The sequence below is a fragment of the Helianthus annuus genome, chromosome 4 (genome assembly GCF_002127325.2).
Source record: "Helianthus annuus cultivar XRQ/B chromosome 4, HanXRQr2.0-SUNRISE, whole genome shotgun sequence".
NCBI lineage: Eukaryota > Viridiplantae > Streptophyta > Magnoliopsida > Asterales > Asteraceae > Helianthus > Helianthus annuus.
In genome coordinates this window covers 128,893,365-128,910,048 of record NC_035436.2, presented here as the reverse complement: position 1 = coordinate 128,910,048, position 16,684 = coordinate 128,893,365, and the positions used below count along the sequence as shown (strand labels likewise).

Below are 16,684 nucleotides of genomic sequence, written 5' to 3'. Positions count from 1 at the left end.
TCTGCCCCTTGCCCCCTTTTAATCTAAATTGAGACTTTTACTCCTATTTAAAAAACTGTTGAAGACTCGATAATTGTTATGATTATTACTGCTCCAAACGGCGGAAGTACATCAAAACACTATTCTACAACGCAACCTTTACACCTGATTAATTGGCTCTGGTTATTGACTAATCAAGTATCATACACTTTCAACACATCCAAACACTTTCAACACACATCCAAACAGTGGTTTCAACCACTGTTTTAACCCAACAATGGTTTCAAACCTCCGTTTTAACCCAACAGTGGTTTCAACCACCGTTTTAACCCAACAGTGGTTTCAACCACTTTTTTCTCCACAAAACACTGTTTAACCCAACAGTGGTTTGAAACGTCTGTTTTATATTCTAACATCTGTTCACAACAAACAGAGGTTTCAAACATAAAACAGACCTTTGCCAAATACATGTTTCACAACAAACTTAATTTATACTATCTATTAACTAAACCGCTTTTCTGAACCATAAGTGATGATTGCATAAGGATCCAACATTCCATTCAGATTAGCACTAATAAGATTTTTCTCTGCTAACAGTTCCATCTAAAAAGTATAAATACCAGGCCACTACTCAGAAATAAAATAAAATAAAATAAGAAACCATCTAGCTTTATTGAAACTATGACACTGGAGGATAAATACCATACACAATCACTGAATTGTATTAAACCAAATTTCGAATTTTTCAAATTCGAAACGAATTCTAAACACCCCTACTTTACATGTTAACTATCATGTCACAAACTGGTAGAGATCGACATACCACTACTGTGTACACGAAAGTAGAGCACGGGAACATTGTATGAAGAACTGTATACTATGTGGAAATCGTACCATTGTCCATCATCACCAGTGCTCTGCAACTTCAAAATTCAAATTAATTTTCATCAAGATTCCTCTATTTTGTCATTATTGATAATCGAGCACTCTGCAGAAGCCATAAACATAAAGAACGTAACAGAGGTCAAAACATGCATACCAAAGTGGCATTATCAAACGGCTCTTCATAATCGTTTGAACTGCATTCACCATGTTCTTCCTGCATAAGAAACTGAAGTTCAGAAAACATATTGAGTGTGTTTGTGTGTGATTTATGTGATATGTATGAAGTCAAACCTTGAGAGAACTTTGAACTTTAAAGAACACATTCTGTACCGATAAATATCCGTTGCTAACTCCATAAGCTGCAAACCCTAATCTGTTTGAGCAATCAATCCATAACCATTCAGGAAAAATTCTATATTAAACTTCTTCCACTTCTCAGCAAAAGCTTTGGCAGCGATTTCGAAATCGGTTGATGAGAGGCTTCCATCGCAAGTTGCATTGTTGGAAACCATTATTACCTGCAGAAACAAAATACAAATTTTAAAGAAAGTTAATTCGCAGTCAATCGATAAGATAATACTCGGTTATCGTCACAGTAACATCAAGAAACAAACGAAACTTAGATCCACTTTTAGGGCTTTGTGTGACCAAAAAGAACAGTTTTCAGCAGATGAACATTATATTCTAAAGATGAAAATATCAGTAAATGGACCCTATATTCTGCAGCGAAAAACTAAGTTCTGTGGACAAATTTACATATGCGAATGAAGTATTTCTGCGGATGAATAATCTACGCCACTGTCAATGGACAAATTCTGATTTCAACGAATATACAAAACTGCGAATGAACTTGAACCAACGGATGTACAAATTCAGCGAATGAACTGTAATTCTGATCCGTAAACAATACTCTGCGCAAGTTAATCAGCAATGGTCTAGACTAATGTTGATTCGTGCATGCTGACTTAATTCGTACGAAACTATAACCTGATCTGTTGCCTGATTCGTTTGAATATGTTGTCTCCTTCTACCTTTAATTCGAATAACAATAACAAAAACTCCTTTATAGACCTGCAGCTCAGATTCGTCGTTTCAATTTTTTATCACCATCAACTAATACTCTTCAACATACCAGCTTCTATTAGAACTGATTCATCACTTTCAACATTAAAACCATAATATGATTTAACACCAACAGTCGAAAATAATCAATTCCTTTATCCTTCTTCGTTATAACAAACTCCTTTCAGCTTCTATCTCAGAACCGTCAATGCCAAACACCAACAAAACATGCTACTTATGATTTAATCGGTTCTCTTACAACTCAGATTCAGATTTCGTTAAAAACTCTATTTTCAATTTTGATTGGAGATTTAATTCAAAAAGGTGTATACTGATCGATATAACAAAACTTCGATCCGAAACGAATCAAAAACTCGATCGAAACAGTTCAAAACTCATTCGTTTCGCAGACTAACGTGCAATCACCATCAGACAATTCAAATCATCTTTATCTAGCAATCAAATTCTGTTTGCAAACAACAACATATCAAAGTCAAATTTGTAACAATGATACGTGTATGTTGATGACTTCGAATTCAAATCTGATGAAACTTTTTTAATTTTTGTTACAGTTTTACGTTTTCATTAAGATTTCCATGACTTTGTGATTAAAATGTCATGTTTTGATTCAATCTCAGTCGTTAAAACAATCCGAAATAAATCATACTCAAATCGAGATTCATTGAAACAAATCGAAACCAATCAGAATGTTCAAAATATGATTCAAACAGATTAGAATCATGTTGAAAATCAACTGAAAGTCATTCGAATTCACTGAAAACAGTTCAAATTTTTAAAACGACACACCAAAATGAATCGAAATTCACAGAAAATCAATTAATTCAGTCTGAAATAAACCAAAATTCGATTCGATTACACCGAAACTCGTCTGATGAAATAGGTGCCCACTTCTTCCATCCATCTCTACACAAAATTCAATCCGTAAACTAAATAATAAAAATGAAGATGTTATCATCCCATGAAATTAATTTGAACCAAGAATATGTGAGAGTACATACCTTGTTTTGTAGATCCTGGCAGCAAAGTGAGTACATGCTTTTATTTGACCCATTAGAGATGAAAACAAAACCCAAATCAATCCATTTACATGTGCTACCTTTAAAAATATTATAATATCTGGGTACTCATCTGAACAACTTCTGACGGAATGCTTAGCACAAGTTACTGAATTTAGGCACAAGTTATCAAATCCACCTGAGAAGGTTTCCACGACAGCTCATATTACTGAATTTAGGCACAAGTTATCAAAAGTTTTGGTTCACATTAATAAACTTAATTAAAAATCGCAATCCGTTCAATCAGTCGATTATTAGGCACAAATTATCACAAGTTCAAATCATAAACATAAAGCACAATCGGTTTAACAATTGTGAATACAATAAATAATTTAATTTCAACCCGCAAACCTTTACAAAACTCACCTACATCAACAACTGCTGCTGCTAAATCAACAACTGCTGCTGCTGAACCTCACAAATTCAATCTTCATATTCCTGAACCTCACAAATTCAATCTTCATATTCCTGAACCTCACAAATTCAATCATTTCAGTTTAACAATCGTGAATACAATAAATAATTTAATTTCAATCAGTCGATTATTAACTGAACCTCACAAATTCAATCTTCATATTCCTGCATCAACAACTGCTGCTGCTGAATCTGCCGTTGATTGGTCTGCAACACAACTGGAGCTAGAAACCCAATCAATAGAAACATAAAACCTAAATTAGAAACCCAATCAACAGAAACCCAAATCAATTTAAAACCAAAACTTACTTTATATTCAACGATTTCTTCATCGGATGAAGATGAGTACAGGAACATCGGAATCACCGATAGCCGGAAGTTATTACTATCCATTAACGTCATCGGCGGAACCACAATCGTTACCTTCGGAACAACTGTACCGTCTTCTGGATTTGAGAGAGAGAGTGAGTGAGTGAGGGGATTTGAATGAAATGAAATAAGAAAGAGTTAATCGTGTTCATCACAATCTCAAATCGTGTTCATCACAACACCGTCACCGGATTTCTTGTGCACTGATGGAAAGATCTGGATGAGAGAGAGAGATAGGATTAATCGGAGCCTAGATTTTGAATTTTAGAGAGAGAGAGTTGAGAGAGAAATGGATTGATTTCTGAAAGTGAAGCTCAGATTTTGAATTTTAGAGAGAGAGCTTTTTATAGGTCTGTTGTTTAAATTTTGAATTTTTGAATGAGAAGAAACGTGAAGAAGAAAGTGTGAAAAAGATGGAGAGAGAATTGAGATATGATTACTTGTTTCAGGTGCATTAAATGCCAATTTCTTCTCCCCATGCATTTCAAAAATCCCTCCAAAACAAAACCATTTTAATCCTAATAATAAAATCAGATTATATAATTTAGATAGATTAATATAGATATAAATATTGAAAACGGAATTATGACATCAGCGGGGACATGTGGCATAGCTTAGAAATTGACACGTAGGCAGATTTACATCAGCTCATAGTCTCTTATTATAGATAGTATAGATAAATAGTAGTGAAAATGACATGTGGCATCTCTTTTGTTTTTTTAAAAATACAACAAAAAAATCTAGTAAAAAAAATCTAGCACAAAAAAATCAAGTATAAAAAAATCTAGCACAAAAAATCTAGAACAAAAAAATGTAGCACAAAAAAATATAGTACAAAAAATCTAGTAGAAAAAATATAGCACGAAAAAATTCAACAAAAAAATGTAGTAAAAAAATCCAACATAAAAAAATTGAGAAAAAAAAATTAAGACAAAAAAATTCAGCACAAAAAATTTAGCATAAAAATATAGTACAAAAATCCAGCACAAAAAGTGTTATACAATATAGAAATACAACACATTTTAGTGGGTTTTTTTAGTCTTCATATTTTATATAACAATATGGTACTCAAATTAAAGATAAAAAGACGCTCGATTTTACGGTGAAATTTTTATGAAAAAATAATGTTGTATAAAAAAGTTATGAACGTTTAAAAAAAATGGGATGGAATAGGCATGTGCTTTGCATGTGGAGAGAGAAAGTCCATAAATAGGATTTTACCAAGATACCCTTGCAATCCTCCTTTCTTCTACACTTTCATCTTAAATATTGATTTAAAAAATGAATGGTTACGATTCCTTCTCATCCTATCTAGGCAAAATAAACTTTTTATTTTATCTTACCCCTTCAAATATCTATACTATATAATAAAAGAAATCTGTTTTGGGACACTTGTCATTATCTCATTTAATTGATTAAAATTATTAATAATACTAATAATAATAATATTTAATCTAATCTAATACAAATAATAATAATAATATTTAATCTAATCTAATACAAATTCTTATTATTAATTCAATAACCTATAAACTAAAACTTCAATAGAATCTTAAATCCTAGCTAAACAAGTTTCGAAATTCATAATAATATTAATATGCTAGACTAAATATATTATTGATATATATATAGAATATATTATTGATATATATAACTAAAATTATTATCAATAATATTAATAATAGGTTTAGAATCAAATATAAAGATTCAAAAAGAGTAAATTGTTATTTTAGTCACTGAGTTTTGTCCAAATTTGCCATTTTAGTCCAAATAGTTTTTTTTTTTTTGCCTCTGGGTCCGTGACTTTTCCCTTTTGTTGCCATTTTGATCACATACACTAACTCCATCCAAAAACTCCATCTTTAACCAGGGGTATTTTGGGGATTTTCATTTTAAATGTTTTCAATTGCCATTTTGATCCAATTCCAAAAAATCAAAAAAATTCCAAAAAATCAAAAAAAAAAAATCCAAAAAATCAAAAAAACTCCAAAAAAATTCTAAAAAATAATAAAAACTCTAAAAAATCATAAAAATTCTAAAAAAATACAAAAAATCCGTTTCGGCGCGAACCGCTTCGAAGCCGAACCGTTTCGAGCAGAACCGTTTCGACGCGAACCGTTTCGACCCGTACCGTTTCGACCCGAACCGTTTCGAGCTGAGCCGTTTCAACGCGAACCGTTTCGATCCGTACCGTTTTGACCCGAACCGTTTCGAGCTGAACCGTTTCGACCCGTACCGTTTCGAGCTGAACCGTTTCGAGCTGAACCGTTTCGAGCCGAACCGTTTCGAACCGAACCGTTTCGAGCTGAACCGTTCCGACGCGAACCGTTTCGACCCGTACCGTTTCGAACCGAACCGTTTCAAGCTGAACCGTTTCAACCCGTACCGTTTCGAACCCGAACCGTTTCGAGCTGAACCGTTTTGACGCAAACCGTTTCGAGCTGAACCGTTTCGACCAGTACCGTTTTGAGCTGAACCGTTTCGACCCATACCGTTTCGAGGCACGGTTCGCGTCGAAACGATTCAGCTCGAAACGGTTCGGGTCGAAACGGTACGGGTCTAAACGGTTCTCGTCGAAACGGTTCAGCTCGAAACGGTACGGGTCAAAACGGTTCAGCTCGAAACGGTACGGGTCAAAACGGTTCAGCTCAAAACGGTTGGGTTCGAAACGATACGGGTTGAAACGGTTCAGCTTGAAACGGTTCGGTTCGAAACGGTACAGGTCGAAACGGTTCAGCTCGAAACGGTACGGGTCGAAACGGTTCGGGTCGAAACGGTACGGGTCGAAACGGTTCGGGTCGAAACGGTACGGGTCGAAAAGGCTCAGCGCGAAACAGTTCGGGTCGAAACGGTACGGGTCGAAACGCTTCGCGTCGAAACGGTTCAGCTCGAAACGGTTCGGGTTCGAAACGGTTCGCGCCGAAACGGATTTTTTGTATTTTTTTAGAATTTTTTAGAATTTTTATGATTTTTTAGATTTTTTATTATTTTTTAGAATTTTTTGGAATTTTTTGGAATTTTTTTGATTTTTTGGAATTTTTTTGATTTTTTGGAATTGGATCAAAATGGCAATTGAAAACATTTAAAATGAAAATCCCCAAAATATCCCTGGTTAAAGATGGAGTTTTTGGATGGAGTTAGTGTATGTGATCAAAATGGCAACAAAAGGGAAAAGTCAGGGATCCAGAGGCAAAATAAAAAAAAACTATTTGGACTAAAATGGCAAATTTGGACAAAACTCAAGGACTAAAATGGCATTTTACTCATTCAAAAAATAAGAAGTTGTACAAAGGGTATCAAATAGACTTTGATTGACCTCATTCAAGCGATATTACAGCCGTCTTGTCGAACTCTACGACATTAATTAATATGTACGAGTTGATGGGTTACATTTATATTAACTCATTTATATCAATATGGTATGTAAATGTCTCTGTCTTTGTTTTGCATTTACAGGAAATATCTAAGTTTCGCATGGCACTTGGTACGAAAGTTGGTAACATGTCGGAAACACTTATATATAGGAAGTACCAGCGGCGTATCCACCATGTTTTGGACACGTCACTTTTCCCTCGTATTCCATGCCATGTTACATCTAGCGCCTTACAACCACAATAGTACATAGATTGATCAAATAGATTAACATCGTAGATAAACTCCTTAAATTTAGTTTGATCCTGGGAGATTAGAATTAAGGCTTTAGACTGCGGACATACGTGCGCTTGGTGTAAAAAGCTTCAAAATAATTGAAGAATCAAGATAAACGAAGAATTGAGTTTAAAACCACATGTAAAATCAAGGTAACATAAAAGATTGGCTTATAAAACATAGAGTGTTCCGGGTAGAGGAACGGTGACTAACCAAAGCGGATCGAACCCACTTCGAATAGAGTTAACGTGTCTTGACTTACTTGGACAAATACGTCATCGATGTTAGGCCTACGATATTCGTCCTTTTGGTCATTTCACGTTCCTAATTGAATGGAAGCTTTGAGACTTTGGCGAGACATAAAACATCACAAGGTCTGAGTTTCACCTCTAACTTGACAACATCATACCCTAATAGCATTGGTGCTTATCCGCAGACAAGACCTACTAGAAGAATATGGAAATTTTCCATCAAGGTTCGGATGTCACTCCTAACTTGAGGGCTAATGTCGTGCAAAATACAAACACTGACTGACAGTGTTTACAAAGTATCAAGTGTATATTGTATCAGCCTTAGGAAAGGCATGTAAGTTTAACAGGAAACTGTGCTGCTAGGAAGCAGATACAGTAGAATGCATAAGTCTTAAACAACAAATAAGAGTCAAGATTCCTAGAACTATAGACTAGGGCAAGTATTCCTACTTATCCTAATTCCCAATTGTTATGGCTCTGATACCAATCTGTCACACCCCAACCGATGGCGGAAACATCGGGGTGCGAGCACTAAGCGTTCAGATTGCTCATGAGATTCCATAACACTAGATATTTCAATATAGATTAGTTAATTTCATGCAACGTTGTCTAACAAACATCAATCCATCATTACAGACCATCAAATCATCAACATAGTTTCATGTTTCTAGATTCACTAAATGCAGTTTCTAGGCTTCATCCTAACTTGTTTCAAGGATCCTAGCAACCTGTTAGCCTGCAACATGTATTAAAATAGAGCCAATACAAAAATGTACCGGCGAGTATACAAGTTTGAATAATACCATAATAGATTAAAACAACTCATATCCATATGTAAGTGTAATAAAATAGTTTCAGCCGTACTAGTGTTCGCAGTCCAACAAGTGATAGCCCAAGTATCCCGATGCTTTGTTGTTTTCCCAAGTCTCAAGGAAAACTAGAATCCTCCTAACAATAACCCCGAGAATAATGGGGAGTTGCATCTCTTATAGCGTTACTATTGTTAAGGCGAAACTACACACCCTGGATTAAACGTCCACATAGCACAAATAGAATACAAGAATCACAAGTTTCACATACATGTAGGATAGAGTTTAGTTTGCAAAAGTCTCAAGTATCGTAGTTTAATAGAATACATGTTACATCCCAAAGTTTAAAACAAAAAAGGGATCGAGTATACTCACAGTGATTGCTTAACAGATTAACTGTTATTGGATCAAAGGGAGCTCTTTAGAGTTAGCCTGATTAGATTACAACGGATAAGTGTCAGACAAAACAACGAGATTGCGCAAGTATCGGATCAGTCACTGGATCGGATGGCTGTCCGATCGGATGGTTGTCCGATCAGATTGCCAGTCGATTGAGATGACTGTTGTTTGGGGAACGGATGGTTATTCGATCGGATGGCTATCTGATCGGATTGCCATTCGATCCAAGTTCTAAGTTTTCAAGATTCGAAGCCAAAAGGTTCTAAGTGTTGAAAAGTTCCAAGATCCATTGTTGCGTCGATCGGATGGCTGTTTGATCGGATGGTTGTTCGATCAGATGGCTATCCGATCGGACTGCCACTTGACGATCAAAGGTTCAAAGTATCAATTTGTTTAGGGTTAAGAGGCAAGTGTTACTTGGTCGGGTGGTTGTTCGATCGGATGGCTATCCGATCGGATTGCCATTCGATTAGGTATCCTTGTCTCGTTCCTAAACTTGCAAAATTTCTAAGTTTCTGGTCAAATAGCAACGACATGGTACGTATTGAGACAACGGTAAGCACATCAGTGTGTAGCCGATCTGATCGGATGGGAACCACGCCAGTCCGTTCAGTCGTCTGCCCATGATGGTGCTTATGTCAGAATCCGTACTCCGGTCGTCTTCTCTGGTAACAATTCCTTTCCAAGCCGGCTCCAAACTAATAACCAAGTCTACAGTCCGTTTAGATCCGGATCTCACCGTTTCATGTAAAAGTTCAAGAAAAGATGAACATAAACATAAGTTTTAGCTTGAAAAGTTTAGATCTAGCATAGATTTAGTGTAAAACGCATGAAATTCCTTAGATCTGAGCTAGATCTTGGTTAGAATGACATCACACAACAGTTTGGTACAAACCGCCATGGTGACATCACCTTCAAGAGCTCAAATCCGAGAGATTTCATGGTGAAAAGTGAGATTTCAAAGGAGAATCTCGTAGAGAATGATGTGTAGATCAAAGATGTACAAGAATCTAGTATAAAACATACCGAAATCGCCGAGAAATCGAAGAAAAGTGCTTGAGAGTGAGAGAGCGTGCGTCTGGATCGAGTGAGGCTGTCACATCAGTGAGAGTGGTGATGTGACAGGCCTATTTATAGTGTGGGAGTGAGTAGAGGCGGTGTGAAATGGATCGGATGGCAGCTTGGTCGAATGGCCATCCGATTGGTTGGTCACTCGATCGGATGGCTATCCGATCGGATTGCCATTCGGTCAATCCCATCTTTCCGTATAACCGTCTTTGATTCGTTTCGAGAGTTAGATTAAGCGTTGCGTATTATTGGGAAATAGTATAGCTAGATTATAGCATTAACACAAAAGATTTCCATAGTTTTATAGTTTCCACCAGTGATAAGACTCCAGTCCCTCGTTCAACCAAGTCTCAAGTTTCACGAGCCTCAAGAGTCAAGCACCAACGTATCAAGAATCTAGTCTTCCAAGTATCAAGTATCAAGTATCTAGATTTAGAAAAAACAATTTCCTTCAAGTAAACCCTAATTCTCTCCTCTAGCATGGCGATTTTTGTTCTTCATGCAAACTTAGTTTTTTCTTCGTGATCTGGTGTATAACAGTCTGATTTATTAGAGATTTGATTCATCAGATCTTTAATTCGAACTAGTTAGCACTTGAAATCGGTTAAAAAACTAGGGTTTTTGCTTTCGTTTCTTTTCAATCGCCACCCAAATCTGTGTTTCGATCACGTCGGATAGATCTATTGTTTTATCGGTCATTCTGGTTAGGCAGAAACCTAGATTTGACAAGAACTCTATTCGATTCTGTTAGAAGCATGGACTAGGGTTTTGCTAGATTAGGGTTTTCATTTTTCTGTTCTTTGGTTTTCTGGTCTTCTGGTTCTCGTTTTTGGCGTGCATGCTCTGCTGTTTGTTTGTCTTTGGAGAGAATCGTCTTTCTGAGCGGATTAGGGTTTACGTCTGATCCTGTCTTCTCGGCTGTTATTTTGATTCGAAGCTTGTTTTTGGTTTACGTTTGCATGGTAGGGTTTTGAGTCAACCATGACTTCTAGACCACCCAATATTGATGAGCTGCTTGGAAAACACCCAACCACTAATGTTGAACCGGCTATCATACAAGAGTTGTATGGAAAACCTCCAATTGTTATTAAGGGGTTTGGAAATAGAACATTGAATATTGAAGGCAAACCTTTGGCACCGGGACGTGGAGTTGTGTTGAATAACCAAAAGGAGCCTCGGATGGTAAATGTTATTGATGAGTTGGAGAAAATTACTGTTCCGGTGGAGAATGTTTATGCGGATAAACAATAGGATGATAAGGTATCTTATGCTCAAAAGGTGAAGACGAATTCTAAGCCTACATGTGAAGTTAATTTCAGGAAGTTGCATCCGATGGAGACTCACCAGGAAGCCGATATCGTGATTCCGAGGGAGGTAGTTAAAACGGTTCAAGACAGGTTTGATAATGTTTTGTTTGGCTATTTTCTGGGGAATAGATTGCCGTTTCCGGTTGTTGAGTATTATGTTAAGAATGTGTGGTCGAAATTTGGATTTGCTAAGATTATGATGAATGCTGAAGGTTTTTTCTTTTTCAAATTTGATTCAAAGGAAGGAATGAATAAAGTTTTGGAGGGTGAACCTTGGCTAATACGTAAAGTCCCGCTTTTTCTCAATGTTTGGTCGCCTTCGGTCAGCTTGAAAAAGGAGGGAATTAAGTTGGTTCCTATTTGGGTTAAGCTTCATAATGTTCCTATTTCCATTTATACGGACGATGGGTTGATTCTGTTGTCGTCAAAGATTGGTATTCCAAAGAGATTGGATAGCTATACAATGGATATGTGTGCGGATAGTTGGGGTAGGAGCAGTTTTGCTAGAGCCTTGATTGAAGTTAGTGCTGATGATGTTCTTAAGGATCAGATAGTAGTGGCCATTCCGAAACTTGATGATGATGGGTTTATCATGGAGAAAGTAACGGTTGAGTATGAATGGAAGCCGCACCGGTGTGCTGCATGTTGCATATTTGGTCATAATGACCAAAATTGTCTTAAGAATGTTGCTGCCAATCCGAAACAAGTTACGGTGGATGAGGATGGGTTTATTTCGGACAAGAGAAAGGTGGCTAAGTTTGGAGTTGGACACAAGAAACAGAAACCAAAGGTTGTTTACAAGCCAAAGACAACTAAGTCGGGTGCGAGCACATCAGGAACGAAGAAAGACAACAACTCGGGTTCTAATCTTATTAAAACAACTAATTCGTTTGATGTCTTAGTGTCAAAGGATGGGAATGATGAGGATAACATAGCTGTGAAGAAGGATGAGCCGTTTGATAAGTCTAAACGATCTCCAAAGGATGATGATGAGATGATGGAGGTTACTCTAACAAAAATGGCAGACTTCATGACAAATGAGCATCATTTAAATGTTTCTGAGGGGGCAAGCACTCCCGGTTTGAAGAGTTTAAATGGGTAGCATTATGACATGGAATATTAGGGGCTTGAACCGGCCCCTGAAACAAAGTGAGGTTCGTTCTATCGTTGCTGATAATAAGCTAGACATGTGTGCGATCCTTGAGTCTCATGTAGATGTTTCTAAGCTAGCTAAAATTTGCAAGTATGTTTTCCGTGATTGGTGTTGGACCTCTAATGGTGGGCTATGTAACCGTAGAACGAGAATTATTTTGGGATGGAATCCGGGTGTGTTTGATGTTATGGTTCTTTATCAATCGGATCAACTTATTCATGCTCAGGTCATTTTTAAAGATAGTCGCAAGGTTCTTTTTTGTTCGTTTGTGTATGCTGAAAACAAATATCTAGATCGTAGATCTCTCTGGGATGATTTATGCAAGCATAAGGTTTTCTGTCATGACAAGCCGTGGGTGGTAATGGGAGATTTCAACTCGGCACTCAAGGTTGAAGATTCGTTGTTTGGGGCTTCCAGCCATTCTATTGGCATGCGTGAATTTGATGAATGTGTCCAACATGCTGAATTGTTCGATATCCATGCTCATGGCCTGCAATACACTTGGAGCCAAAAGCCTAAGAGTGGAGTGGGTCTTCTTAAAAAAATTGATAGAATTATGGGTAATGTTTCTTTTCTTGATCAGTTTCCTGATGCTTTTGCTATATTCCACCCGTTTAGGGTTTCTGACCATACACCTTGTATTCTAAGAATGAAATGCTCTTATGGTAATCGGCCTCGTCCTTTTAAATTCCCGAATTTCATTGTTAGAAAACCAGACTTTAAAGAGTCCGTGAAACATGAGTGGATGAAAACAGTGGATGGTGTCACTATGCTTTCCGTTGTGAAGAAAATAAGAAACTTGAAACCAAGGTTGAGAAAGATTCTTTTCAACCAAGGTAACTTACATAATAAGGTGATTGAGTTGAGGAAAACGTTGGACGATCTTCAGGTTCAGGTGGATCAAAACCCGCTGGATGCTAGGCTTCGGCAATTAGAAACTCAATGCCTTCAAGATTTTCAATCAGCTGCTTATTATGAAGAATGTTTTCTGAAACAGAAATCTAAGGTAGAATGGCTTCGGGCGGGAGACTCAAATACGAAGTTTTTTCATAATTCTGTGAAATCCAGAAATGCTAGAACTAAAATTGCTAGCATCACGGATACTTTGGGAATTCGCCATGAAGGTGATCAGGTTGCGGATGTAATGGTCTCACATTACACTAATTTTTTGTGGGTGGATGTTTCGGTGGACAGGGTTAACTTGGACAATCTTTTCATCAATGTGTTAAGTATGGAGGATGCAGATCAAATGGTGTCTCAGGTTACTCGGGAGGAGGTCAAAACTGCTATGTTCAGTATTGGAGAAGACAAGGCCCTGGGGCCTGATGGGTACACTTCGGCTTTCTTCAAACATGCTTGGGATATTGTTGGTAATGAAGTTACGGAGGCGGTGTTACAATTTTTCGAGAATGGTAAGCTCCTAACTCAGGTCAACCATACTATTCTTGCTCTGATCCCGAAAAAAGATGTCCCGGATTCGGTTCTAGATTACAGGCCGATTTCTTGTTGCAATGTGCTCTATAAATGAATAAGTAAAATAATCACGGATCGCCTGAAAGGATGCTTGGGAACTCTTGTTAGTATTAACCAATCGGCTTTTGTGCCGGGTCGGAGGATTTCTGATAATATTCTTCTTACACAAGAATTAATGCATAATTATCACCTTAATAAGGGTCCGGCTAGATGTGCATTCAAGATTGACATCCAAAAAGCCTATGATACGGTTAATTGGTCTTTCTTGCAAGATATTTTGGCTCGATTTGGGTTTCATCAGAAGATGATTGGGTGGATTATGACATGTGTTTCTACAGTCTCTTACTCGTTGAGCATCAATGGTAATCTCCATGGCTATTTTAGAGGCAAATGTGGGTTACGTTAGGGTGATCCAGTGTCCCCCTATTTGTTCACGTTAATTATGGAGGTTCTCTCGCTTCTGCTTCAAAAAGCTGCCAGTGCTCCTTACAAATATCACGCTCATTGTGCCAAGAAAAAAATAATTAACGTGTCGTTTGCCGACGACTTATTTATTTTTATGCATGGTGATGTTGTCTCAGTTAAGAAGGTTAAGGAGGCCCTTCAAACGTTTACCAACATTTCTGGGTTGGGTCCTAGTCCGGCGAAAAGCACAGTTTTCTTTTGCAATGTTCCTCTGTCGATAAGACAGGAAATTATGGATATTATGCCGTTTCAGGAGGGTGTATTTCCGGTTCGCTATTTGGAGGTTCCACTCATTTCCTCAAGGCTTCTGTTTAAAGATTGCCAAGTCCGTATTGATCGAATGGACAAGAAGATTGCTAATTGGATGACAAAGTCGTTATCGTTTGCTGGCCGGTTGCAACTTATAAACTCGGTTCTCTCATCTATGCATATTTATTAGGCTTCAGTCTTCATTATTCCCACTCGGGTTATTAAGGAGCTTGAGAAAAGAATTCGTAGATTCTTGTGGAATGCGGGATTGGAAGGTAGAATTCGGGAAAAGGTTGCTTGGAAAGACGTGTGTTTACCTAAAGATGAAGGTGGTTTGGACATTCGGAGTATAAATGATGTCAATATATCGCTTATGGCTAAGCATATTTGGAGTATCCTTACTAAATGTGAGTCTATTTGGGTGAAATGGATTCATGAGTACAAACTAAAAGGGAGATGTTTTTGGGAAATTCCATGTCGAGGGGAGGGGCCATGAGTTGGGGATGGCGGAAAATATTGTCTGTTCGTGGTATTTTGCTGCCTCACATATGGTCCTTGCTAAAAAGTGGATTTCAAACTAATGCTTGGAGTGATAATTGGTGCCCTATGAGTCCTCTTAGCTCTTTTATCAGCCCTCGATCTATAGCTAATGCGGGTTTTAATTTAAAGTCATCGGTGGCTGATGTTATTGATGCGAGTGGGCATTGGAGATGGCCTCAAGCTTGACTAGATTTATTTCCGGTTCTAATAAGCATTCAGACGCCTCAGCTGGTTGGTAATGTTCCTGATCATCTGACTTGGAAGGATTTGGATGGGAATATTGTCGATTTTGACTCGGCTCAGGTGTGGCATACAATTCGGAATAGGGATAATCATGTGGATTGGGCTAACATGGTATGGTTCTCCCAATGTGTTCCTTGCCATTCATTTCATATGTGGTTAGTGTTCCAGAATAAACTTAAGACTCAGGATAGGTTGGCGGTTTGGGAAGCTGGAAGTGCTACAAATCTTAACCTTATGTGTTGCCCTTTGTGCAAACATGATCGAGATAGCCGAGATCATTTGTTTTTTCAGTGTGGGTTTGCAAATCAAGTTTGGACTAACGTGAAGAGCATGGTGAATTTAGAGAGTGTAGATAACACATGGCAGTCTTTAATGCAATGGGTTGATCAACACTCTAATTCTAAGAAAATTGATGACATTGTGTGCAAATTGGTGGTGGCTGCGACTTCTTATTATGTCTGGCAAGAGCGAAATAGTCGGCTGTTTAGTTCTAATCAATTGACAGAGTTACAAGTGGCTGACAAGATCAAAAATTCGGTTCGGCTTCGGCTCATGGGTTTCAAGTTCCGAGTGGATTCTGCTAGGCGGAGGATATTCAGAATCTGGAAGATAGACGATAGCAAGGATGATGTAGCGGATCCGGGCTAGCTGTCTTTATGTTTTTTGTTTATTTTCGGCCTAGGTTTGTTTTTTGGGTCGTGGTTGTTTAGTTTGCTAGTTAACGATTAGTCTGGGTTGTTTTTGTTTGATTGGTTTCTTTGGTTGTTGTCCTAGTCTTGGTATGCCAAGTCTAGTTGATGTGTTGCTTTGACACATCCTTGTACTTATTTGGTTTCATTTATAAAATTCATCGGGGTAACCCTTTACCCAAAAAAAAAAAGTAGCTAGATTTAGACATTCCAAGTATCTAGAATTAGACATTCCAAGTATTTAGATTTAGACATTTCAAGTATCTAGAATTAGATATTCCAAGTATTTAGATTTAGACATTCCAAGTATCTAGAATTAGACATTCCAAGTATTTAGATTTAGACATTCCAAGTATTTAGATTTAGACATAAAATTCACCAAGTATCAAAAAGTATTAATGACTACGTAGTTCAGGGACTAAAATTGACAATATCTAAAACTCTAGGGACGCATGTGTTATAGTCTCCCCTCCTTTAGGAGATTTCGTCCCCGAAATCTAGGAAGAAGACTGCTCGAAGAGCTGCGGATACTTTGTCTTCATCTCACTTTTCAGTTCCCAAGTGAATTCGGCGCCACGCTTTCCTTCTCAACGAACCTTAACAAT

At 37.5% G+C, this 16,684-nt stretch overlaps 1 protein-coding gene across 1 annotated transcript; it reads left to right on the top strand.

Moving 5' to 3' along the window:
• Positions 1–15,498: 15,498 nt before the first annotated feature.
• LOC110882509 lies at positions 15,499–16,038 on the top strand. The gene has a single exon (XM_022130508.1). It carries the CDS (start codon positions 15,499–15,501, stop codon positions 16,036–16,038), a length of 540 nt encoding a protein of 179 aa, XP_021986200.1.
• The last annotated feature ends 646 nt before the right edge of the window (positions 16,039–16,684 follow it).

Coding starts and splice junctions, on each gene's coding strand:
- LOC110882509 (XM_022130508.1), top strand. CDS start 15,499: ATGGTATGGTTCTCCCAATGTGTTCCTTGCCATTCATTTCATATGTGG.